The 24,221-nt window shown below is 40.5% G+C and overlaps 1 protein-coding gene and 2 pseudogenes across 4 annotated transcripts; 2 read left to right on the top strand and 1 right to left on the bottom strand.

The window, feature by feature from the left end:
- Window positions 1-24,221, top strand: part of LOC126614047 (alcohol acyl transferase 1 allele RGb-like) — an 82,470-nt pseudogene that overhangs the window by 25,178 nt on the left and 33,071 nt on the right.
- Window positions 545-18,215, bottom strand: LOC126614055 (uncharacterized; annotated as a pseudogene).
- LOC126614063 (40S ribosomal protein S11-3-like) lies at window positions 19,222-20,594 on the top strand. 4 transcript variants are annotated; one of them, XM_050281704.1, is made up of 4 exons: window positions 19,222-19,390; window positions 19,521-19,733; window positions 19,857-19,946; window positions 20,053-20,594. In XM_050281704.1, exons 2-4 carry the CDS (start codon window positions 19,609-19,611, stop codon window positions 20,141-20,143), a joined length of 306 nt encoding a protein of 101 aa, XP_050137661.1. In that variant the 5' UTR covers window positions 19,222-19,390; window positions 19,521-19,608; the 3' UTR covers window positions 20,144-20,594. The 4 variants fall into 4 exon arrangements, with proteins under 4 accessions (XP_050137661.1, XP_050137660.1, XP_050137662.1 ...); XM_050281703.1 differs by having other exon boundaries at window positions 19,222-19,465; window positions 19,590-19,733; XM_050281705.1 differs by having other exon boundaries at window positions 19,222-19,733; window positions 20,053-20,091; window positions 20,230-20,594.

Below are 24,221 nucleotides of genomic sequence, written 5' to 3'. Positions count from 1 at the left end.
TACAAGCACTTAAATATTCTTCCCACCCACTCGTAATTTAGGGTTTTGAAATCTCCTTGGCTCGTTCATTCTAGTTAAAATTTGCAGCCCTATTTTGTTAAAAGTTTGTTGAACTTGAATTGAGTTGAGACTCAAATTAAAGTAAAAATCAATCACTACCACGTTTAACATTTAGCGCGATGAACAGAAATTGGTCGTGCAAAGGTTAATAGCGTCGCACAAACGTATGTGTGATGAAAACTTTGTCGCGCAGAATCGGTCCCGCAAAGATCGTGAAGAAAGACTTTGCGCGATGAATAAAAGCATTGGTCGCGGAAAATAATGCGTGACGGTTCCTCATTCGTCGCACCAAATTTTTAAGAACGAATATGTTCGTCGCACAAAATGCCAAGATACAAACCTAGGACGACTAATATTCGTGTCTAAAAACTTTGTGCGATGAAAGTGAATTATCGCAAAAAAGTATGCACAACGAAGCTATTATTCGCAAAAAAAAAATATTATATTTTTTGTTCTAGGTTTAATTTTATAATAAAATAAAAAATGTATGACAAGAAAAATAATTTATTTAAAATAAAAATAAAATGTATGTACAAGGAAAAAATTTTAAAAGTAAGGGACTAAACAACTTAAAAAAATGTGGAATAATCTACAGGGTCGTCGTTTGAATGCAGATGAAAAGATTGGGGCAAGAAGGGGTCGGGGTTGAGGACAGGCTCAGAGGTCGAAGGGGCGGAGTTCTGGGCATATTCAGGTTGGAGGGGCTAGCACGTCGACTGTCACATCCCTGCCCGGGCCCTCACCACATCCCGGGCTCGACTCCACCATAGCACGATATTGTCCGTTTTGGGCCTCGACCATGCCCTCACTGTTTTGTTTCTAGGAACTCACACGAGAACTTCCCAGTGGGTCACCCATCCTGGGATTGCTCTCGCGTGAATTCGCTTAACTTCGGAGTATCTAATCCCCTGGGCGATGTGGGATCTAACAATCCACCCCCTTAGGGGCCCAACGTCCTCGTCGGCACACATACGGCCAAGGATTGGCTCTGATACCAAATTGTCACATCCCGGCCCGGGCCCCCACCACATCCTAGGCTCAACTCCACCGTAGTACGATATTGTCCGCTTTGGGCCCCGATCACACCCTCACGGCTTTGTTTCTGGGAACTTACACGAGAACTTCCCAGTGGGTCACCCATTATAGGATTGCTTTCTCGCGAACTCGCTTAACTTTGGAGTTCCTAAAGAACCCGAAGCCAATGAGCTCCCAAAAGGCCTCGTACTAGGTAGAGATGGGAATATATATAAAAGGCATAGAAGATCCACTCCCCTAGGCGATGTGGGATCTAACATCGAAAGGGGACGAATATCTAAGAGACGAATGTATAACTGACTGAGGGCCTATAAAATTAGTAACATCTGGCTCTTATACGAGGCGAACCCAGTCCTAAGGTCGGCCATCTTTGTTGTCAAAGATGTCACCTCATCATTCGATTGGGAGGATGAAAAGGCTCAAAGTTCCCACCGCCAAGCATTCCACATCCCCCTACAATACGTCCTCAACCTCCACCCAAGAGTCTGATCTAAGGTGTCTGTAAGGATCTGAAACCCCGCATCCTTGGGGGATCCACAAACTTAAGAGGAGTCTCAAGAGGAAGCTGGGAGGCGGACCCCTGAAGAACCAACTGCATCTTCTCCATCATCGTCGCATGTGTAATATAATATGAAATATTAATAATAACATTCAAATAATAACCATGATACTTGAATGCATAAGATAGTAATTACAATTGAAAAATACTTACATGAAGGGGCTCGGCCAACTCATCCATGGGTCGAACATAAACTCTGCAAAGACATTGATCTCCGGGAATTTTGAACCCGCCTGAATAGAATAAGATAAGAAAAATGTTAGTACGAAAGAAAAATTAATATTACTAAAATATTAAAAATTTAATATGAAAAGCTTTATTATTACATGCCGCTGCGCCTCCATCCTGTATAAGAAGGGCCTTAAACCCGAATGGTAGAAAAAAGTCTTCTTCTCCTGATTGATCTTGTTGGCTTTCGCCTTCTTCTATTGTACAAAAAATAAATGTATATTAGTTCTAATTTAAATGAAATATAAAAAAAATCAATAAACATTAGTAAGAAACATATAATACTTTTAGACTTTGTTGATGCACAAAATCAGTGAGGAGTTTGGTACAACAGAAAGTGTTAAGTTTGTGACCTTCGTTAGATTGCTCCGGTCACTAGTGTGGATAAGTATGTAAATGGATAGAGGCAGGGAAGCAAACACAAGATATACATGGTTCACCCAGATTGGCTACGTCTACGGAGTAGAGGAGTTCTCATTAATTGTGAAGGGTTTACACAAGTACATAGGTTCAAGCTCTCCTTTTGCGAGTACTAGTGAATGATTTAGTACAAATGACATTAGGGAATATTGTGAGAGAATGATCTCTATTTATAGAAAATAGTTTCTAGTTTCATTCTGACATTGACATGTGTCGTGTTGTGATTGGCTTCTGATGTTGACACGTGTTGTGCTATGATTGGCTTCTGATGTCGACACGTGTCACGCTGTGATTGGCCTCTTAGTTGGAGGGAAACTCTTTTGCGTCTTTGACGGTATAACGTTGACCGGTGCTCAGTAGTTTCGGGATTGGTCAAGTATTGTACAAACAGTGTTCCCCTAGGTTCTTGAGTGAGGGAAGCTCCTCGGTTGGGGACTTGTAAGATCCAAGCCATTGAGTAATCACTAAACTTCTAAGTACCGAAGTGTGGTATCATTTTCACTTGCCTTATCTGTCTCATATGTAGATGTGGTATCTTCTCTGGAAATACTTTTCCTCCATCCAGGGGTGGTATCTTTAACTGATGAAGATGCACAAGGTAATGTATCAATTTCACTTGAAGCTTACTTGTAGTTTCGAGCTTGGTCAAGTGCGATACAAACCCTATAGTAAGAGTCCCCCAAGTCGCTGAGCTAGGAGATTTGTTGAAGGAGGTAACAGACAAGGTAAGCAATCAAACTTCCAAGCAAGCAACCTGGATCGGAGGTTCGACTTCGGCTTCCGATTAATTATTCTTCTTCTCCTTGTGTCATAAACAGCAACAAAGATAATGAGAAGCAAATGGAGAAGAGATGATATGAGATACTTTTGCTTTTGAAGAAGTAACTTTCCATAGGCTTATTCTTGAACTGGGCTGGAGGGTTTTCTGGTTTCCTCCAGAGTATAAGGCCGACTCAAGAATTTGAGGGTCAAAAAGAGTCCATCAAATCTAGAGTACGTTCGACCTTGATGATATGGGATACTTTTGTTGTTGACAAAGTAGTGGATGTATCGGCACATGTTCTGTTACGCTTGTCTCCACACGCTTCCTTGTATCCTTCTCACTTGCCCTATCTGTTCCTCAGGCAGATGTGGTATCTTCTCTGGAAGCATAAGATGTTGAAGATGAGTACTCGAGAGCAATGTCAGGTAAGTAATCAGGCAAGGGGTTCTAGGCAGTCAGTTCCTGAATGGAAGCTTGATTCCAAGTGCTGACTGATTGCTCTCTTTCTCCTTATCTTGCAGGTCAGAACAAGGCCAAAGGAAAAGACAAGGAAAAATCATAATATGGGATACTCTTGCTTTTAACCCTGATGATATGAGATACTCTTGCTCTGGTGTGGCTTGTTTGCAGAGGTATTATCGGGGGGGAAATAAGCTGAGTATTTCGAGAGACTCTGCTGAGAGTGCCCTCTCGGATGTGAAGAAAAGTTGAGCATTTTTTATTTATTTGCAGGTCTGCCTGGCTGTGGAGGATGGAGGTCAACATATATAGGAGTCTCCCTAACAACAAGTAGTAGTGTTATTCCTTTACCCTTCTTGGTCATAGCAATGTAGTGGGAGCTGCAAGCTTCACGTGTTTTAACTTTGTCAGAACACTTTGAAAAAGTGGTCTGTGGTATCTGGAAAGCTGATGTTGCGTGTGCAGATTGCAGACAAGCTTTATCCAAGGAAATCTGGCTCTCAAAGTTCGGAGAGCGGTGCCTCTTCAGTTTTCGAACAAGCAATTCTGTCGGGGATCTGGCTCTCTAGATTCAGAGAACGGTGCTTCTTCGATTTTTGAGAAAGCAATCCTGTTGGGAGTCTGACTCTTGAGATTCAGATAGTAGTGTCTATTCGATTTTTGAGAAAGTAATCATGTTGGGAGTCTGGCTCTTGAGATTCGGAGGGCGGTGCCTCTTCAATTTTTGAGCACGTAATCCTATTGGGAGTCTAGCTCTCAAGATTCGGAGAGCGGTGACTCTTCGATTTTTGAGCAAGCAATCTTGTTGGAGTGTTTTCTCGATGTGAGTAAAGGTTGGGCATTTTTGCCAGTCTGCCTTGCCATGGAGCACGGAGGTTGACATACATAAGAACTTTCTAGTTATCAAGCAGTGGTGCTGTTCCTGTACCTTTATGGGTAATAGTAGGGTAGCTGGACCTTCAAAAATTATGTGTCTAAACTTTGTTAGAGATCTTTGGCAAAGTTATATGTGGTACCCGAGAAGCTGATGTTGCGTGTGGATTTGGTGCCTCTTCGGAATCCGGAGAGTGGTGCCTCTTCGAGTTTTGAATCAACAGCCCTGTTGCCCTTTCTTTTATAAGGGCACCAATTGTGTGCAAGAAGTACATTCAGAGAGTTATTGCTTGTAGGAATTTTCCCTTTACTTTAGAGATTTATTGCACCTCATTTCTCCTTCATCATTTCTAAGAATGTCTGGCTCATCCGACCGTCGTTTTGACTTGAACTTTGGTGAAAAGGCAGCCATGCCTTCTCAAGACAACATATGGTGCCCATCCTTCTTATCCCCTATTAGTCATCTTACCATTGGGGACTCTGTGATGAATAATGATATGACCGCTGCGGTGGTGGCCAAGAACCTTCTCACTTCCAAAGATAACAGACTACTTTCCAAACGGTCGGATGAGTTGGCTGTTAAGGATTCTTTGGCTCTCAGTGTTCAGTGTGCAAGTTCTGTGTCTAATATAGCCTAACGCCTATTTGCTCGAACACGCCAAGTTGAATCATTGGCGGCTGAAGTGATAAGTCTCAAACAGGAGATCAGATGGCTCAAACATAGGAATAAACAGTTGCACAGGCTCGCACATGACTATGCTACAAACATGAAGATGAAGCTCGACCAGCTACAGGAATCTGATGGTCAGATTTTACTTGATCATCAGAGGTTTGTGGGTTTGTTCCAAATGCATTTATTGCCTTCGTCTTCTGGGGCTGTACTGCGTAATGAAGCTCCAAATGATCAACCTTCGGTGCCTCCTCTTTCTGGGGTTCTGCCTAGTACTGAGGCTCCGAATAATCAACTTCTGGTGCCTCTTCTTTCTGGGGCTCTGCCGACTGCTGAGATTTCTCCTGAGCAACCTTTGTGAAGGCTCCCTCTTGTTTGTTTGTTTTGATTCATGTATATGTATATGTTTGTAACTTATCGGAGATATCAATAAACAAGTTTTGCTTCATTTCAACGTATTGTGTTAAATACACCAAGGCCTTTTTCATTAAGTTCTTTGAATTTTTCCTTCTGTTAAAGCTTGTATGTTGAAGCTTTGTGAGTGAAGCATGTAGGTTGAGGTAGTGCTCCCTTAATTTCCCGAGTGAGGAAAACTTCTCGGTTGGAGACTTGAAAAAATTCAAGTCACTGAGTGATCGTGAGTCTTCCGAGTATCAAGGTGCAGTAGCATATGGTAGGAATCCCCCAAGTTTCCGATCGAGAGAGTTGACGAATGAGGTGTCTTGCTAGTAGCCAAGTTTCCAAAGTAACAAAATTTCACCATTTTTCTTTCTAAGTGGTAGCCCAAAACTCCTCCTTCATATATATTTGTTTTAAAGTTGTTAGGCTTAAAGAAGAAGAGGCCTAGGCAATTTTTTTTTTTTTAATTTTTGAATTTTTGAATTTTAAAATTTTTGAATTTCCAAAAAAAAAAAATATATATATATATAAAGCTTTATAGGTGAAGCTTTGTAGGTGAAGCTTTGAGGTTGAAGCTTTGTTAGTTACCATGAATTGATTTTGCTTCACACTATCTTGATCAAGATAGTGTGAAACTTTTGTAGGTGAAGCTTTTGTGTTGAAGCTTTGTAGGTGAAGCTTTTGTAGGTGAAGATTTTGTGGGTGAAGCTTTTGTGGTGGGTGAAGCTTTTGTGGGTGAAGCTTTTGTGGTGGGGGAAGCTTTTGTGGGGGAAGCTTTTGTGGTGGGAGAAGCTTTTGTGGGTGAAGGTTTTGTTGGTGAAGCTTTTATGGGTGAAGCTTTTGTAGGTGAAGCTTTTGTGGTGAGTGAAGTTTTTGTGGGTGAAGTTTTTGTGGGTGAAGCTTTTATGGGTGAAGCTTTTGTAAGTGAAGCTATGGAGTTGAAGCTTTATAGGTGAAGCTTTGGAGTTGAAGCTTTTGGTAAGTACCATGAATTGATTTTGCTTCACACTATCTTGATCAAGATAGTGTAAAGCTTTTGAGAATTTGTAGTTGTCCTCCATTGATGAAGCTTTTGTTGGTGAACTTTTTGTGGTGAAGCTTTGTTGAATTTCCCAATTTCCTTTCTTTTCTTTTTTTTTTTTTGGGGAAAACTAGAAATTTGTTGAATTTCCCAATTTCCCTTTTTTTATTTTGGAAAATTAGAAATTTGAAAATGTGGGAGAGACAACATATACAAATTTTGCTTCCACATTGTTGAGCAAAAGATTGTGATGCAAGCCACACTTTGTAGTAGTCGAAGGTTTGGATGAACCATATAAATTAAATTTGCTTCGAACAATCTTGATCAAGAGTGTGTGAAGCTTTCTATGAGTTGTAATTGCCCTTCATTGATGAAACTTTTGTTGGCACCATAAATTGGTTTTGCTTCACACTGTCTTGATCAAGACTGTGTGAAGCTTTTGAGAATTGTGGTTGAACTCCTTTGATGAGGCTTTTGTTGGCACCATAAATTGGTTTTGCTTCACACTTTCTTGATCAAGAGTGTGTGAAGCTTTTGAGAATTGTGGTTGCCCTCTATTGATGAAGCTCTTGTTGGCACCATAAATTGGTTTTGCTTCATACTGTCTTGATCAAGAGTGTGTGAAGCTTTTGAGAATTGTGGTTGCCCTCATTTGATGAAGCTCTTGTTGGCACCATAAATTGGTTTTGCTTCACACTGTCTTGATCAAGAACATGTGAAGCTTTTGAAAATTGTGGTTGCCCTCCATTGATGAAGCTCTTGTTGGCACCATAAATTGGTTTTGCTTCACATTGTCTTGATCAAGAGTGTGTAAAGCTTTTGAGAATTGTGGTTACCCTCCATTGATGAAGCTCTTGTTGGCACCATAAATTGGTTTTACTTCATACTGTCTTGATCAAAAGTGTGTGAAGCTTTTTGAGAATTGTGGTTGCCCTCCATTGATGAAGCTCATGTTGGCATCATAAATTGGTTTTGCTTCACACTGTTTTGATCAAGAGTGTGTGAAGCTTTTTTAGAATTGTGGTTGCCCTCCATTGATGAAGCTCTTGTTGGCACAATAAATTGGTTTTGCTTCACATTGTCTTGATCAAGAGTGTGTGAAGCTTTTTGAGAAGCTGGTTGCCCACCATTGATGAAGCTCTTGTTGGCATCATAAATTGGTTTTGCTTCACACTGTCTTGATCAATAGTGTGTGAAGCTTTTGAGAATTGTGGTTGAACTCCTTTGATGAAGCTTGTTTATACCATATTTAGGGCCTCCGTATTTAGATCTCATATAAATACTCGGGAGACTTAAATGTAATTATGTAATAAAGGAAGGGGCAAATATGTAATAAGTGAGGAACCCTTATTCTATAAAATAACTCATCACCCTCACAATTAGGGAAGGCCAATTCCTAGGCCCTCTCACGTCCTCTCAAAGCTCTCACTCTCAGAGCTCTCTCTCCCTCAGAAATATAATCAGTGTGGACGTAGCCCAAACCTTGGGGTGAACCACGATACATCTTGTGTTATATACATTTCATGCAGATTCACGGTCGAATTTACGTTGTTTCAAGACCTTCGATTTTGTGCATCAACATTTGGCGCCGTCTGTGGGAAACGACACGAAAATCTATGTCGGTTCTCTTTCAATTTTTCATCTCCCCACTGTGAGACCTCACCACACTCCACCGTGGATCTGTAAAACCCAGAGACGCCCGACTCTCTCACAGGTTTTGTACATAAACATTTTTCCGGTTCATCCCCCATTCGCATGAATCGCCCACACTCCCCTCCTCTCTGCAGCAGCAGCTCAACCTTTTAGGGTTTCCAAACTTTCAAAATCCCAATCATAACTACGGTTTCCCCTACTCCAAGTCCCTCATCTGCGGCTCGCTCACCGTGGCTCGGCTTAACCCCAGCCCCGGTCTGATTCCCGAACCAGAAGACGCAAGAGCTTTACTGATGGAGTTGTTCGGTAAAGCTGAGAGCTTGCTTTACACGGTGGCCGAAGCGGCTGTGTTGTCAACGTTGGAGAATTTGACTACTTCGAAACAGAGCAGCGATTGGCTTTCTGGGATTACCAGTTACCTCGAGAGCATTCTCAAGTTTTTGAAAGATGGGTTTTCTGCTGTGCACGTTCCGTACTCCTATGGCTTCGCCATCATATTGTTGACCGTTCTTGTTAAAAATGCTACCTTCCCATTGAGCAAGAAACATGTGGAGTCTGCCATGGCTATGCGGTCCTTGCAACCCCAAGTGAAGGCTGTGCAAGACGCTACGTGGGGGACCAGGAGAGAATTCAACTCGAAACTGCTTGATTGTAGAAGTTAGTCGACATAAATCGTTTGGCATGATGTTTGCCGACACTTGCAACAATCCTAGTGTGGATGGGATTACATAGAGCTTTTTCAAATGTGGCAGATGAGAATGACGATCCTCGGCCTTCGTGTTTTGGATTGATGAACAACAGCAATGATGGAAAAAGTTACAGCACCAATCTTGCATACACACCTCTGAATATCTAAGAAATGGAAGGGTGACTCCAGAAACTGTTACATTCAGCTTTAGGACTGTCATTTTGGATCTGCTTAGTGGAAAACACATCCCTCCCAGTCATTCGGCCGGTCCAAGGAGGAAGCCAGAAGCTTCTCGATCAGACGACTGTCGTAGTGGATACCATCGCGGCCATCGGTTCTCCACCCTCAGATTTCTCAGCCGTGGAGAACGTCTCGGATATGGTGCAGATTGTACAGGCAGGAAAAGGAAGGCACGGTTACAACTATAACAGAACAAGTTGGTGCTGACACAGAGATCCCACCTCCTGCGAATACCACGAGCATTAGTGGAAAATAGGAAGAAGATAAGTTTTCTCAATAACAATCCTATTATTATTCCTCTTGTCTGCCATCCGCCAAAAGAAAGGAAAGTAAAGAGAAAGGATTATTGCCCTTAATCATGTCATCAAACGACATATCCAAAGCAGTGGGAAACAGAAACAAAAGCAAAGCAGAAAAGAAAACAGAAAACAAAAAAGAAAGCAAAAGCAAAGAATAAACACCCCACCGGAATGATGTGATTTGCTTTTTTTGTTTTTGTATAATGTAATTTATTTTTCCTATCTTTCGGAGACATCTGTATAAACCCCATCAGAGGGTAAAAAAAAATACGGCAAAGCCCAAAATAAATGGGCCGGAATGTTGTGTAGAGGGCGAAGGCCCATAAGCCCAAAATAGCTCCAACCAGGCGATCAAAAGTACGCCCAGTACTCCAAAATTATTCGGCAACCTGCCGCTATTACCACCAACCAGGTGATCAAAAGTACACCTAGTACTCCAAAAATTATTCGGCAACCTGCCGCTATTACCACCAACCAAGTGATGAAATGTACAACTCGTACTCTAATACCATTTGGCAACTAGCCATTCATGTCACCAACCAGGTGATGAAATGTACAACCCGTACTCTAATATTATTTGGCAACTAGTCATTCATGCCACCAACCAGTTGATGAAATATACAACCCGTACTCTCCTTCATGCCACCAACCAGGTGATCAAAAGTACGCCCAGTATTCCAAATTATACATGAGCATTACTCATGTCATTCATACATAAACATTCATGACAATCATACATAAACATTCATGACCATCATTCATGTCAACATTCATGAGCATCACTCATGTTAACATTCATGAGCATCACTCATGACAACATCCATGAGCATCACTCATGTCAATCAACATAAACATTCATGAGCATCACTCATGTCAATCAACTTTAAAAGCTTCATTTACGGAGCTCTAGCTTTAAATCTTCACCTACAAAGCTTCAGTGCAGGGTATACAAATACGACCTAAATCGGGGTAATCCAACTATCCCCATGTTGTAAGTTACACACTTCCGCAACCATGGTGCTTGGTGTTGCCAACAATTCGACCTAAATTTTCTCCCAATCTTGTCTTCCACCGCTGAGGCGAAGCGAGCCAAAGCATCTGCATGACTGTTTGCCGCTCGAGGAATTTGGGTGATCTAGTAATGGAAGTGCTTCAGCAACAATTGTGTTTGTGCCAGATATGCTGCCATGGAGCTATCCTTAGCGTTAAAGTTGTTGGTGACCTGGTTAACCACCAATTGGGAGTCACTGAAGATATCAATTCGTTTAACCCCAAGGTGTTTGGCCAAACGTAAGCCTGCTAGGAGGGCTTCATATTCGGCTTCATTGTTCGACGCTTTGAATTTGAAACGAAGAGCATACTCCATCGCCACTTTGTCAGAGGTTGTAAGGACTAGTCCTGCTCCACAACCCTATTGGTTGGACGAGTCATCAACATATAGACTCCATGCTGGGGCTGTTGGTTATATTTTTTGAGCTTCCGAGGGTAATGAAACCACTTCTTTAGGTGTAAAAACAATGTCAATAGGATATGTGAAGTCAGCAATGAAGTCTGCCACTGCTTGGCCCTTCTCAGCTGGCTTTAGTTGGTAGGAGATGTCAAACTCACCCAATGCTATCGCCCATTTGATCATTTCCCCGGAAGTGTCAGGATTTTGAAGTATCTATCGAAGATGATGATTGGTAAGCACGATGATGGAGTGTGCTTTGAAGTAATGGCAAAGTTTTCGAGCAGACATGACCAATGCTAGAGCCAATTTCTCAATGTTGGAGTATCGTGTCTCTGCATCTTGTAAGGCATTGCAAGCGTAGTAGACAGACCGTTCAACATTACCATCATTTTGAATGAGAACATAACTTACTGCTGAAGTCGATACCGACAGATAGATAATGAAAGTGTCACCAACCTCAGGTTTGGAGAGTAGAGGGGTTTTACTCATGTAGTCTTTGAGGTTCTTGAATGCCTCAGCACATTCATTAGTCCATGTAATTTACTTCTTACTTCATTTAAGTGATTTGAAGAAAGGAACACATCTGTCTGTGGCCTTAGAGATGAACCTAGTTAAGGCTGCCACATTGCCAGTAAGGTTTTGGATGTCTTTTGAAGTTACCGGTTCCTTCATGTCGAGGATTGCTTTGATCTTCTCGGGATTAGCCTCAATGCCTCGTTGGCTTATCATGAAGCCTAAGAATTTGCCAGAGCCTACGCCGAAGGCACATTTATTGGGGTTCAACCTCATTCGATACCTTTTCAGAATGGTGAAAGTTTCAGATAGGTTGGTGATGTGTTGGTCAGCATGTTTCCTCTTGACTAGCATATCATCAACGTAAACTTCCATGCTCTTCCTAATCTGTTCGGCGAACATTGAATTGACCAATCTCTGATAAGTTGCTCCTGCATTCTTTAGGCTGAAGGGCATGACTTTATAACAATAAAGTCCCCTGTCAGTAGTGAAGGCTGTGTGTTCTTGGTCTGGAGGGTTCATGAGGATTTGGTTGTATCCTGAGTAAGTATCCATGAAGCTCAGAAGTTCACACCCTGCCGTAGAGTCTATAAGTCTGTCTATTAGAGGAAGAGGAAAGCTATCTTGCAGGCATCATTTGTTTAGGTCGGTGTAATCGACACAAATTCTCCACAAGACCTTTTGGAGCAAGAGACTTTCCTTGGTCGGATTCTTCTTAACAAGGACAACATTTGCTACCCACGTTGGATAATTGACTTCGCGGATGAAGCCTATGCCTTTGAGTTTTTCAACTTATGCCTTCATTGCCTTGTACCGTTCAGCGTCATAAGATCTTCGCTTCTGTCTCACTGGCTTAGTCTTGGGGTCAATACTTAAGCGATGACAAATGATATCGGGAGAGATGCCTGACATGTCCTCGTATGACCAGGCGAATACCTCAGTGTTCTCTTGCAAAAAAGAGATCAATGCTAACCGAATGGGTGGTGACAAGGTGGTGCCAATCTTCACCATGCGATCTGGATAATCTTTTGAGATAGAGACCTTCTACAACTCTTCAGCGGGTTGTGCTTGCTGGGTGAAAGAGTCATCTCGAGGATCGTTGGGTTGACTGTTGCCACCGTGAAGATCCAAGTTGGCTTCTTCTGGGCTGGTCTTTATGACTTGGTCATGTATAGAAATGGTTTCCTTGGGCACAGGCAGGTGCTGTTGCTTGACCGAAGTGTTGTAATATGATCGTGCACTAAGTTGATCTCTTCTAATGTAACCATTGTCATAAGGGGTTGGAAATTTCATCAACAACATATGTGTGGATACCATGGCATTGAGATCATTGATGCATGTGCGTCCCAAGATGACATTGTATGCCGTTGGGCAATCAACCACCAGGAAGTTAGTGGTAATGGTAGCTGTGTAAAGGCCTGTACCAATGGTGAAAGGTAAGTGTATGCTTCCCAAAGGTTGCACGATATCACCGGAGAAGCTTATCAGATGGGAAATCGAGCGATCCAGCAAGTGTTCAGCTACATTAAGTGCCCTGAAAGCTTCAGCAAACATGATATTGACCGAAGCCCCCGTGTCTACCAGGATTTGTCGTACTTCAAAGTTGGCTATTTGAGCTTCCACGATTAGTGTGTCGTTGTAAGAGTAAATGATACCTCTTTTTTCCTCAGGGTAGAAACATATTAGATCCCAGTTAGGCATTTGATACTTACCATCCCTGATGTCTTCCACGTGAAACACTTGGTGGCCAGACCTTAAAGCTCGTTCACTATTTTTCATGACCCTGTTGGAAGATTTAGATATGGGTGTGCCACCACTTATGGAATATATCACATTCACCTGGCATTAGTTATGGTTACCCCTTGGAGGGTGAAAGAGGAATTGATCAATTTTTCCTTCACGTGCCAAAGCTTCAATATGATCACAAAGGGTGATACATTTCTCACCGTCATGGCCGTTATGCTCGTGGTAGCAGGAAAATGTGCCCGTGTTCTTCGTGGGCTTGTAACCCGACTGCCTTGGCATTGGCTTCGGTATCAGGTGTGATATGCTGGGGTAAATGGCCACGCATGTGGCATTCAAATGTGTGTGTGTCTCATACCTCGGGGTAGGCCTGTCCTGACACGTGCTTGGCCCACTGTGTTGACTGCCTGGGGGCGGGCATTATCGTGGCGATACCCTTGGTTATCGCGATAGTGTCCTTTACTCCTTTTACTAAAATGAGACTGGTGAGGATGTAAATCTTTCATTTTACCCTGAGATTGATATGTCTGTTGACTTGGTGAAGTATTAAGTAAGGTAGGAAGAGGCACCATTGCCGTTTGGAAGGTTGAGGTCTTCTCATTTGGTTGGATCTGGCTTCCACTCCCTACTTGCTGATAAGGGGTGGCTATGGGGGGTTTCCCTTGATATGTCTTTGCCTCGGCGGAGGCATGGTTATAAGCCTGAGCCATCACCTCAGAGTAAGTCTTCCAAGTGTTGGCATTGATCATGTACTTAAAGAAACAGTCACGTAAGCTTGCCGTGAAGGCTTTGAGGGCAGTCTTGTCGTCTGCCTCAGCACAACGGGAATACTCATGGCTGAAATGGCCAGCATACATACGTAATGACTCGTTTGGCTTTTGGCGAATAGGGTACAAGTCATCCGCAGAGTGCAAGCGATCGATTTGGAAAATGTGTTGAGAAACAAACAGTTTCCTCAATTCCTCAAATGAGTTTACCGTCTCAGGTAGAAGACGGCAATACCAGTTTAGAGCTCCACCAAAGAGGATAGAGGGAAGAGAAGACATCGCTCTTCATCGGTGTGCATCCGGTATGCCATGGTGAACTCAAAAAGGTTAAGGTGTTAAATCGGGTCCTCCTTTCCAGTATAAAGTTGCAAGCTTCTGCTTTGTCTTTACTTGAATGGGGGTGTCGAGGGTCCTCCTTGTAAGAGGGCCAGGCCTAGGTTGATTCCAATCAGGTATCTCAACTTGTCGTTCGGCTTTCAACTTGTTTACTTCCTTAAGAAGTTGTAGGACAAGAGGGTCTTGAGTGGAGTCATGTACCACTGGAGCTTTCTTTCGTAAATTTTCATTTCCTCTTAGAAGTATGAAGGTTTGATTAAGAGCATGTGATTTTTCCCTGGACTTGCCGTACTGACTTCCAAGGTATGTCTGTCGGAATATCTCTGAGTCCCCTATACCTTCGTGTTTCTCTAGGACTTGTTGCCCCTTCCCCAAATTGGTAGCCGGCCTGGGACATGGAATGGGACCGAGTCTTTCAGAAACCCTTGGGTCATTGATCTTCGAGCTTACATGGATGAGATTGTCTCGACGTTGCTTTAGGAAATCTCGACAGTTGCGAAAGACTGCTTTCGATCCTTCCACTCTTTCTGTAAGGAGGTGTCTTCCTCCACTTCTCCTGCTTCGGGTCGAAGCAGTTAGGTTAAGAGAAGTCTCATGTTGATCAATGTTCTAATGATTAGCTCGCTCCTCATCAGGGATACCTATGTCGAATGAAGGTGACCCTCCGTGTTGGGGGCACCCAGATGATGGTTGATGTCCACAGGGGTAACGAGCTCGCGTGTTTGAGTACGCCTAGTTTCGTGGAGCGTCTCAAAGAGTTTCTCATACTGCTCCTAGAGGACCTCATTCTTCATTGTTATCTTGTTGTTCTGAGCTTCTAGCTCATCGACTTTAGCTTGAAGAGAAACCCTATTTTCTTCATTCTTTCGTTGCCTCACACCAAGTGCAAGAAGGGTGTCATTCTGCGTGTTGTGGCTTCATTCGCTCCCCATGTTGGAGAGGGATGCCTGGTCAAAAAAAGAGTGTACGAATGGTGGAAACCACCTTAGCAAAGCTGAAGATAGTGGGAATAAGTGTCGTTCCCACAGACGGCGCCAAATGTTGATGCACAAAATCAGTAAGGACTTTGATATAACAGAATATGTTAAGTTTGTGACCTTCGCTAGATTGCTTCGGTCACTAGTGTGGATAAGTATGTAAATGGATAGAGACAGGGAAGCAAACACAAGATGTGCGTGGTTCACTCAAATTGGCTACGTCCATGGAGTAGAGGAGTTCTCATTAATTGTGAAGGGTTTACACAAGTACATAGGTTCAAGCTCTCCTTTTGCGAGTACTAGTGAATGATTTAGTACAAATGACATTAGGGAATATTGTGAGAGAATGATCTCTATTTATAGAAGAGAGTTTCTAGTTTCATTCTGACATTAACACATGTCGTGTTGTGATTGGCTTCTGATGTTGACACGTGTCGCACTATGATTGGCTTCTGATGTCGACACGTGTCGCACTGTGATTGGCCTCCTGGTTGGAGGGAAACTTTTATGGGTCTTTGACGGTATAACGTTGACCGGTGCTAAATAGTTTCGAGATTGGTCAAGTATGGTACAAACAGACTTAATATAAAAAACGTACCACATAGCTGGGCACTTGAAAATGACTGCAAAGCCACACCCAATTTTTTCCCAATCCTCAAACTCCTTCGGGCAACCCTCCTTAAGAGCGACCTGCAGATCATCAAATGTTTGAAAATATTGGTGCATGCCTCTCTTCCACTGCTTGTACCGTTCAACGAAGAGCCTGTTGACGTACGACAACATATTGTCTTTGATGTTGTCGAAATTGTAATTCAATTGCAATGCAACAAATTAATTACATACATTAAGTAATATAAATATATATAATTTCAAGAAAAATCAATAAAGGCAGGATACTTATCGACAAATAAGTGCGCACATTTGTCCTTACCTCGCCTGGCATCGCCTTCCAAGACTTCTATAGCATAGGGCAATAAGTCCAAACAATGTGACCAATGTTGTGGGCCAATGCGCTATGCTGCTCCAGCGTTGGTGCAGCCCAATGCCACTCATCGTATCTGATCGTGATACGTCCGTTCGTCACTTGGGTGACCTTCGCCATCTTCAATTGGAGACAAGGTCCCTGGGTATTTTTCTTTGCTGAAAAAAATAAAAAACAGTCAAACAAACACTACAAATTATATCGAAATTTCGGCAGAACCTCCCCTAAGGTTATAACAATTCCCACACCTTGGACATTGTAATAATAATATATGATATCCAACAACAATCACAACTAGGGGTGGACAAATTAACGGGGCATGGACCCGCGGGTAGGGGGCGGGTCCAATTTTTTTAAATTTGAAACTGGGCGAGTCCACATTAGTTGTGAGACGGGGCGAATCCTAATTGTTGAGGAAACGGGTCCCCAACCCGGACCGTTTCCACCGTCCAAAAATTTGTCTGTCTCTCAAACAAAACTCTTCATCTCTCTCACTAACTCTCCCTCTCTTTCATCTCTATCCCTCGCCTTTGCAACTCACTCTATCGGGATTTCCATACTGAAACTGCAAAAGTGTCAAGCAAATAAACATCAACAATTTGATAAATTGAAAACGGAGTGGCAAATCTAAGAAAGAAGTAACTTTTACCGCTATAACAGCAGCATCTGCTAGAAAATACATGAAGTCACCATCAATATCAAGCTGCACACAAACTTGGTCAATATGCAAGTGACAAGTGAAAAAAAAAATAAAAAATTCCCACCGGTGGGAACTGGACTCATGATTTACAAATGGTGGGTGCAAAGTGTGAAATTCCAACCTGGCTTGCACCAAACAACGCCCTTATTGCTTTTCCATTAGTTGTAAGACTTTGTTCAATGATACGAGTAGTTTCTTGAAGTGCAGCTTTACATTGTGGACTTGCAGACTCACCAATCTGCAAATCCGACTTCGAATTCTCCACCGCCTCACGAGCTTGCCGCTCGCGTTCCGCCCAGAAGAAGTTAAAGTTCCCCTCGAACGTCAAAACGGTGTCGTCGTCGTCGATCTCAGGGATGACCCACTCCTTCTTGGACCAGACGCGGGAGCCGTACGAGGAGTGGAGCAAGGTATAGGAAACCATGGCTGAGAGGAGAAAGAGGGGAAGTGTGTGGACTTCACTTAACAAGAAGCTACCGGAAGACATGGCGCAAAACGGAACAGCTCTTATTGTGATAAGACTCTCGGTTGTTGGTGTTGTATATATTAACAAGAAGAAAAAAATGTTACCAAAGCCTCTAGGGCAACGACTGAAGAAAGAGGTGGCGTCAGGCATGCCATCTTCGTTCAGCCAAGGATCAAACATCGTCTTCAGTATTTGGAGGATCTCTGGATTCTCGAACCACTTGACTTTCTTCTGACCAGCAGTGACGTCCTTCATGCTATCGATCTCCATCATCGCTATCGCTGTTGAAACCCTAGGCACAAAAAAAAAAAAAGCAAAACTTAGAACTCGATCGAATTGTTTTATTTATTTAAAATAAATTTGAATTGGATATCTGATAAGAGGATGTTTTGCATGTCCTGTTTTTGAAAATTCTAGTATGATCTAGTCTACGATGCACATATACTACACATCGGTCGCATATCGCATGTCGGATACGCAAATGGACACGATACGTATTTGATACGGTCGAATATGTGTTGGATACGTATTTGAATCAACAGATACGGCGTTTGACAGATGGATACGGTTATCCGACTATCAGGATACAGATATCTGCACCATGGCCTTGGACGCAATTTCGTGGAAGAAAACCTCATGAATGATGACCCAATTTGGTGGAAAAATGCCTCGCGAAGAAGATAATGCGATTTGGCAGAGGAAAGCATCGCACGGAGACGACCCGATCTAGTGGAGGAGGCTTCGCGAAGAAGATGATTGTTATAAGTCGACATGCCATTTGTTTGTTTCTGTAGAGAAAAACGACACCACAGTTTCTTTTTTTTTCTTTTTTTTTATTTATTTACATTTTTAGGGTTTAAATGAGACTAAAGCCCAAAACTACATAACCCACATTTACACCACTACCATCCTTTCTTTTTGAGAGTATGAATAATACAAATTAAATTTGAGTAATTAATTTTTTTATTGTTATTTAAAATGTATTTTTAAATATATATTATATAAATTGCCGTATCCATTACGTATCGTGTCTTTTAAAAATTTGACGTATCCCCGTGTCTGTGTCTGTGTCCATGCATCGTAAGATCTAGTGTATCTTATACACTAGAAACTTTGCACCGGAGCATATTAGAAAATCCGGCTTTGTTTTTCTTTCAACGGATGGCCAAACTAACCTCTTTTTCACCATCTGGAGGACTTCTGGATCTTCGTACCCATGAACGGAGCCAATGAAGGCTCACTGGGGGTAGATGCCCCACTAAAGTAATTTGTTTGTTTAGTTGCAGACTATAATTATATAATATACACGGGTTATTTTTGAAGAAAATATATTTATCTAATATCCAACATACATTCATTCTACTTATACTCCATATCAAATATTATATGAGCAATAGTGCTCTTGTTCTGTCATTCAAACTGAAAAAAAACCCTCTCATGCCTATCATGTACTTATATTTTTCTCATCACTTTGTCACTTTCCACTACTATATTGAAATTTTTGTAACATTGGAATTATGATACATCATCATTTGAAATCATCCTTAATATCATATTGTATATAACCATACTATAATAAGATTTTCTTAGTTATTTTTTATTGCCCCCATTAGAAAAAATTTATAGCTCCGTTCCTGTTCGTACCACTTGATTATTACCTTATCAGTGAAGCTTCTCTCCTCTTTGGTCTCAATCGTTGCTCTTGAATAGATGAGATGAGATAGAGTAATAATGAGGAATTTAATAGGAATAGAAGAAAATATAGTATATATGGTGGTTTGCCATGTTGATCAAGATTCTGTTAGTCTCTCGAAAAAAAAAATCCACGAAGATCGCAGCCGCTCAATTGATCAGGGACAAAAGTTACTAAATCTGAGCCGTTGAACATAATTGAATGGATGGGATTATAGGGAATTGAATTGAACACACCATCATTTTCATGGTTAATTTTGTCTCTTGATCTATTTCTAATCTGAACCCCTCAGTTTCCCTAAACACAATCTGATGGCTGGATCAAGATAACATTTGCCTAACGGAGATAACGAGAACCATTAGCAATCTGGACCGATGAGAGGCGCAATATATGAGTGTTAGTCCGTGAAATAACTCGAATTTCAAATCAATCACTTGAAATGCTTATGTTTTTTGGGATTTCCAATGTTCGGTTCGTAAATCTACTCCAAATTGAGCCGAGTTGTACTGTTTATTTCTTGTCTCAGTATTGGGTACGTGCAGTGTTGTATTTGCTGATTGCTACGATGGCTACATGTGCTTTTTGCATCTTACAGGGACTTACATTGATAAGAAATGCCCTTTCACTGGAAATGTTTCTATGGGGGCCGCATCCTGGCTGGCACTTGCCATGGTGCTAAGATGAATAAAACAATCATCGTTCGAAGGAATTATCTACATTATGTCAAGAAATATCAAAGGTATAACGTTCGCATTAATTTTTTACATTTTCTATTGTATCTGTTGTCATTTTGGAGAATTAACAAGTACCATCCTCTTTGCTGTTGTTCTGAAATCTTTTTCTTTCTTGCCGTTTTCTTAAGATATGAAAAGAGACATTCCAACATCCCGGCACACGTACCTCCATGCTCCGGTGTGAAGGAAGGAGATCATGCTACCATCGGCCGGTGCAGGTGATTTACCTTAGCTCGTTCTTAACTACATGTTTATGTATGTAATTTGGCAAGCGCTAGTGCTCATTTTGTTCATTTTTTTTTTGGGTGCTTTACCAATGTTCAGGCCACTGTCCGAGACTAAGAGGTTCAACGTGTTGAAGGTGACTCCTGCTGGATCTTCCGGCACTGGCAAGAAGGCTTTCGCTGGAATTTGAATTTAGGAACTCTTGGGTTTCATGGTAGGCTGGCGCTGTAGGCATTGAGGAGACATTAGTAGCTTCCCTTGATTTTTTTTTTTTTTTACCCCTTTCAATTTTTGATACACTGGCTAAATTTTGTTGTTTCGATGACTCTCGTGTTTGAATTATAGTGCGTGTGCTTTGAGTTGAGATGGCTAGTTCTTTCTGTTCCACCGCGGCAGCCGCCCTGCGCCACCACCATATTGACTGATTTTATGTAGTCTAGTATGGTGCGATGGGTACATAACAAAGTGGGCGTGCTTAGGTGCGGTCCAAATTCAAAGGGATGGGTAGCACTCTGTCGGGCTTGTATAATTCTCGTGTTTTAATGACCCATTTCTGTATGCCTCCAGTTCTTGTCGGAGTCCATTCCTCCTTGACTTCATGCAATAAATTAGAAAACTCCGGCTCACACTTCCTCTGCAAATCGCAAAAAATTCCACCCGAAGTGCCAAAATTATGTTGGCTCACTCAATTTTCCTTGCGAGTGTTTGTTACTCGTCATTTTAAAATGCCTTTGAACACCTTAAGGAGGCGTCAGACTCTTAAATGAGTTATTTGATATATCAGGCATGACAATATTGATTAATACTTAAGCAAAAGATTGAATAATTTTATCGTTATAATGAAACTTGCACACAAGTGAGTTGAGTGTCTTAATCAAGTTACTATACCGTGAATAGGGTTTAAATTCATGTTACGTTTTTATTTATGCCTTGTTCTTTAAAGGACTTCAAATATTGTCTTTATGTTTGTCAAATGATACTCACAAACTAATTGGATATTGATCTAACGCAGTTTTCAATCCTTATACTAATATAATCACAAAAATGTATGACATACTATACGAAAATGAAAGAACATGGTTAAAAAAAACGAAAACTAATGAAAATGGCTTGAAAACTTTGAGTTTTAATGATAAGGACAAAATAAAGGGTAAAGTGAATAGTACCAGGATTGACTTTTTAGTGTAAAAATGTGATTTTTCGTTAAAGTGAACAGTACCAGGTGCTTTTCATTAAAATTCCCTAAAAAAAACGCCTCCCGCCGAAAACAACTCCTTCTTCTGTCTCTCTCTAGATCTCTCTTCGTATTTTCTGGGCTCAAATTGCTTTGTTTTGCTGCAGAGGAAGAACATGGTAAAAAAAAATGCTTGGAGCTTTTGAAAATTTGACTGTTTGTGGGACAACTTCACTACAACATCGAAATTATCCATTTATTTAGATAGCTAACCAAAACGATCTGAACTCTGAAGCAGGCCCCATTAAACCATCCCAATGAATTAAACAGAACTTATCGAAGTGAAGCGAATATTGTTTTTTTATGACGTTAAGCGACAAAATATGAGTTTAAAGGGAATGTGAGATATTGTGTTATAGGGTGCATCACAAGAAAAAAAATAAGCCCTACTTAATTCATTTTGAGTGATTTTTGCACTCTCGTTTTTTTCTTTTACAGTAATATTTTTGTTCCACTCTTCAATTGCCTTTTAAGTTATTCAATTCGTGACATATTTACTTATTAAGAATGAAGTAACAAATTAAGAAATAAGTGAATCTAGGAATGAGAATCAAACAAACTAACCCCTAGTTGATCCCACTCTTTCTTTTTATTCTTCGTGTGCTAATGAACATGGGGGAATTTAAGACTTGAAATGGTTTGCTTCCTACATACACTCATTTTAATAAATAAACGTGTCATCAAATTAGAAAAACAACGAGTTCATGTCAAGAAAATGGACGCTCGAAAATCACTATGCTTCACATAACTGTTGTCTAGCCAAGCAGCATGGCCAACACAAGGACTTGGCACTAAAACATTCAAGACCAATAATACAATTTCAAGTTTTAAGTTTCTCACATAAAATTAGGTAATTAGTTAGAGACGTTCCTGTCTTGTCGACTACATTTGATGTACGTCATTCGGCAATTTCCATGTATAGTGGACGATGTTATGCCACGTCAGGCTCCACCCACTAGTAAGCACCGAACCACGTATCCTTCCCTTCTGTTGGAAGTTAAGTAATCAGCCGACTAGGAAGGTTCCTTCTGTGTTTAATAAGCTAATTGCCAACCAAACCAAATAATTAAAATTTGGTAACTTTAACGAAAATATCTTGGTACTGTTTACTTTAACGAAAAATCATATTTTTACACTAAAAAGTCAATATTGATACTATTTATTTACCATTTATTTTGTTTTTATAGTTACAATTTAAAATTTCTGACCATTTTCATTAGTTTTCCTTTAAATTTTCTAAAAGAGGAAGAGATAGCTCCCCTTTCTTCTTTTACATGGCTTGACTTTTACTACCACAGAAAAGGAGAAAGCCCGAAAGTGCTTTTGATCCACGTCCACGTGAACTGGGTAAAAGTTGAGTCCCCCACTCTTTAGCAATAGCTTGTTTGAGTGACCGGAAATAATTGACAGTGAATTTACAGCCGCAGTGCAAATATTGTGAAAAAGAAAATTACTTTAAAATGTAAAAAATATGGTGCTGGTGGACAGGTTGTAGAGAAGTGGAGGTATTGTAGCAACTAGCAAGCAACCCTTCGTAGAGGCAAAAGGCAAAAGCACGAAAGACTTCTACAACCGGATGCTATGGTTGTTTCAAGTTAATTATTTATTATTATGTGAAAAATTGTTGAAACGTATCACGATTTGTGAATATTACTGTGTAGTTCTCACTTCTAAATGCATTTAAGTTTCACTTCGTTTCTTTATAGTTCTACATACAACTGTAATTACTTTTTTCTCCATGTATATCAATTTTCGTGATGAGAAATATATAAAGAATCTGTATATCCCGATTACATTCAAGAATCTAGAATTTAAGCCCTATCAATTTGCCATAGTGAAAGTGGAAAGCAGAAGAAAAAATCCAATGTCATTTTCTGGCATTATCATTTCCTTTTAATGAATATGTCCTTTAGTTGCACTTTCTAACTTTTTTGGAGCAATTGTTGTCAAATTAAATTAAACTAACTTCCTAATATAACTTGTCTCTTAACTTATTAGGCCTTGGACAAATCTTATGGATTTGAAAATAATTGTTGGGGCAGTAGAATTCCTCCCATCATATTCTGAGGCTTGATGGACAAGTGTAGGAAAAATCAGGTGGAAGATTAAATATTTTTGGGTTAAGTATATATGCGCTAACTTAATAAAGCCGACTACTCTTCTATCTTATGTGTTATGGAAAGTTATGCAACGAAACAAAACTCAATAGAAGTGGTGCTATCCACACACATTTTTTTACCTTTTACCCATTTCTCTCAATTTTTCAGATTTCAGATTTAATGAATTGAAGAGAATTAAAGTACAGAAATTAACAAAGGGGGTGTAGAGGGTAAAAAGGATGAAACAAAACCCATCATATATAAGAGATGGTGCTATCCACACACCTCATTTACCTTCTGCACATTTATTTCAATTTTTAGCCTTCATATTTAATAAATTGAAGAGAATAAAATGACATAAATTAACAGAAGATGTGTTAAAAGTAAAAAAAGAAGTGTGTGAATAACACCACCATGTATAGTTACTTATATCTTGGAAGTCTATTCCAAATCCCATCCTTGAAGATTTTTTGTTCTATTTTTGCCCAAACATTTCTTTCATTTTTAACTTCTTTTCTAGTTTAGTCACTTAGTTTAAATTTAGTTATATTTTTTTGTATTTGTAAGCATGCGGTTTTGACTTCGACTTCTGTAGATAATAACTTCGATTACAAAATTATAGATGGTTTATTATGTAGCTTATCTATTTATTACCACGGTCAATGGTTTTTTTTTTTTAATTCTAACAAGAAGCAAAACTTCTTTTTTTAGTGTTTAAATAAGGAAATTGTCTACCGACCAAAACAACAAGGAATTTGTCTTATTTTTTATATTCTGATATATGTCTTTTTTTATCAAAAATTCAAGGACATATCCCACAGCTGTGCGTGATGTAAGCACAATTCTTTTTTAATGTTTTATATTTATTTTTTTATCATCAATTGTGAAATATATTTGGTCATTGCACTTAAAATTGTATATTCTCACGCATCTAA

Source organism: Malus sylvestris, chromosome 2 (genome assembly GCF_916048215.2).
Source record: "Malus sylvestris chromosome 2, drMalSylv7.2, whole genome shotgun sequence".
Lineage (NCBI taxonomy): Eukaryota > Viridiplantae > Streptophyta > Magnoliopsida > Rosales > Rosaceae > Malus > Malus sylvestris.
Note: the sequence above shows the minus strand (reverse complement) of the source record. Positions and strands in the feature narration are given on the sequence as shown.

Excerpts from the sequence above, each read along its gene's own strand:
- LOC126614063 (XM_050281704.1), top strand. The coding sequence starts at position 19,609 with ATGCCCTTTCACTGGAAATGTTTCTATGGGGGCCGCATCCTGGCTGGC. Across the intron at positions 19,734-19,856 it reads TATGTCAAGAAATATCAAAG|ATATGAAAAGAGACATTCCA; the intron begins GTATAACGTTCG and ends CGTTTTCTTAAG. Across the intron at positions 19,947-20,052 it reads GCTACCATCGGCCGGTGCAG|GCCACTGTCCGAGACTAAGA; the intron begins GTGATTTACCTT and ends ACCAATGTTCAG.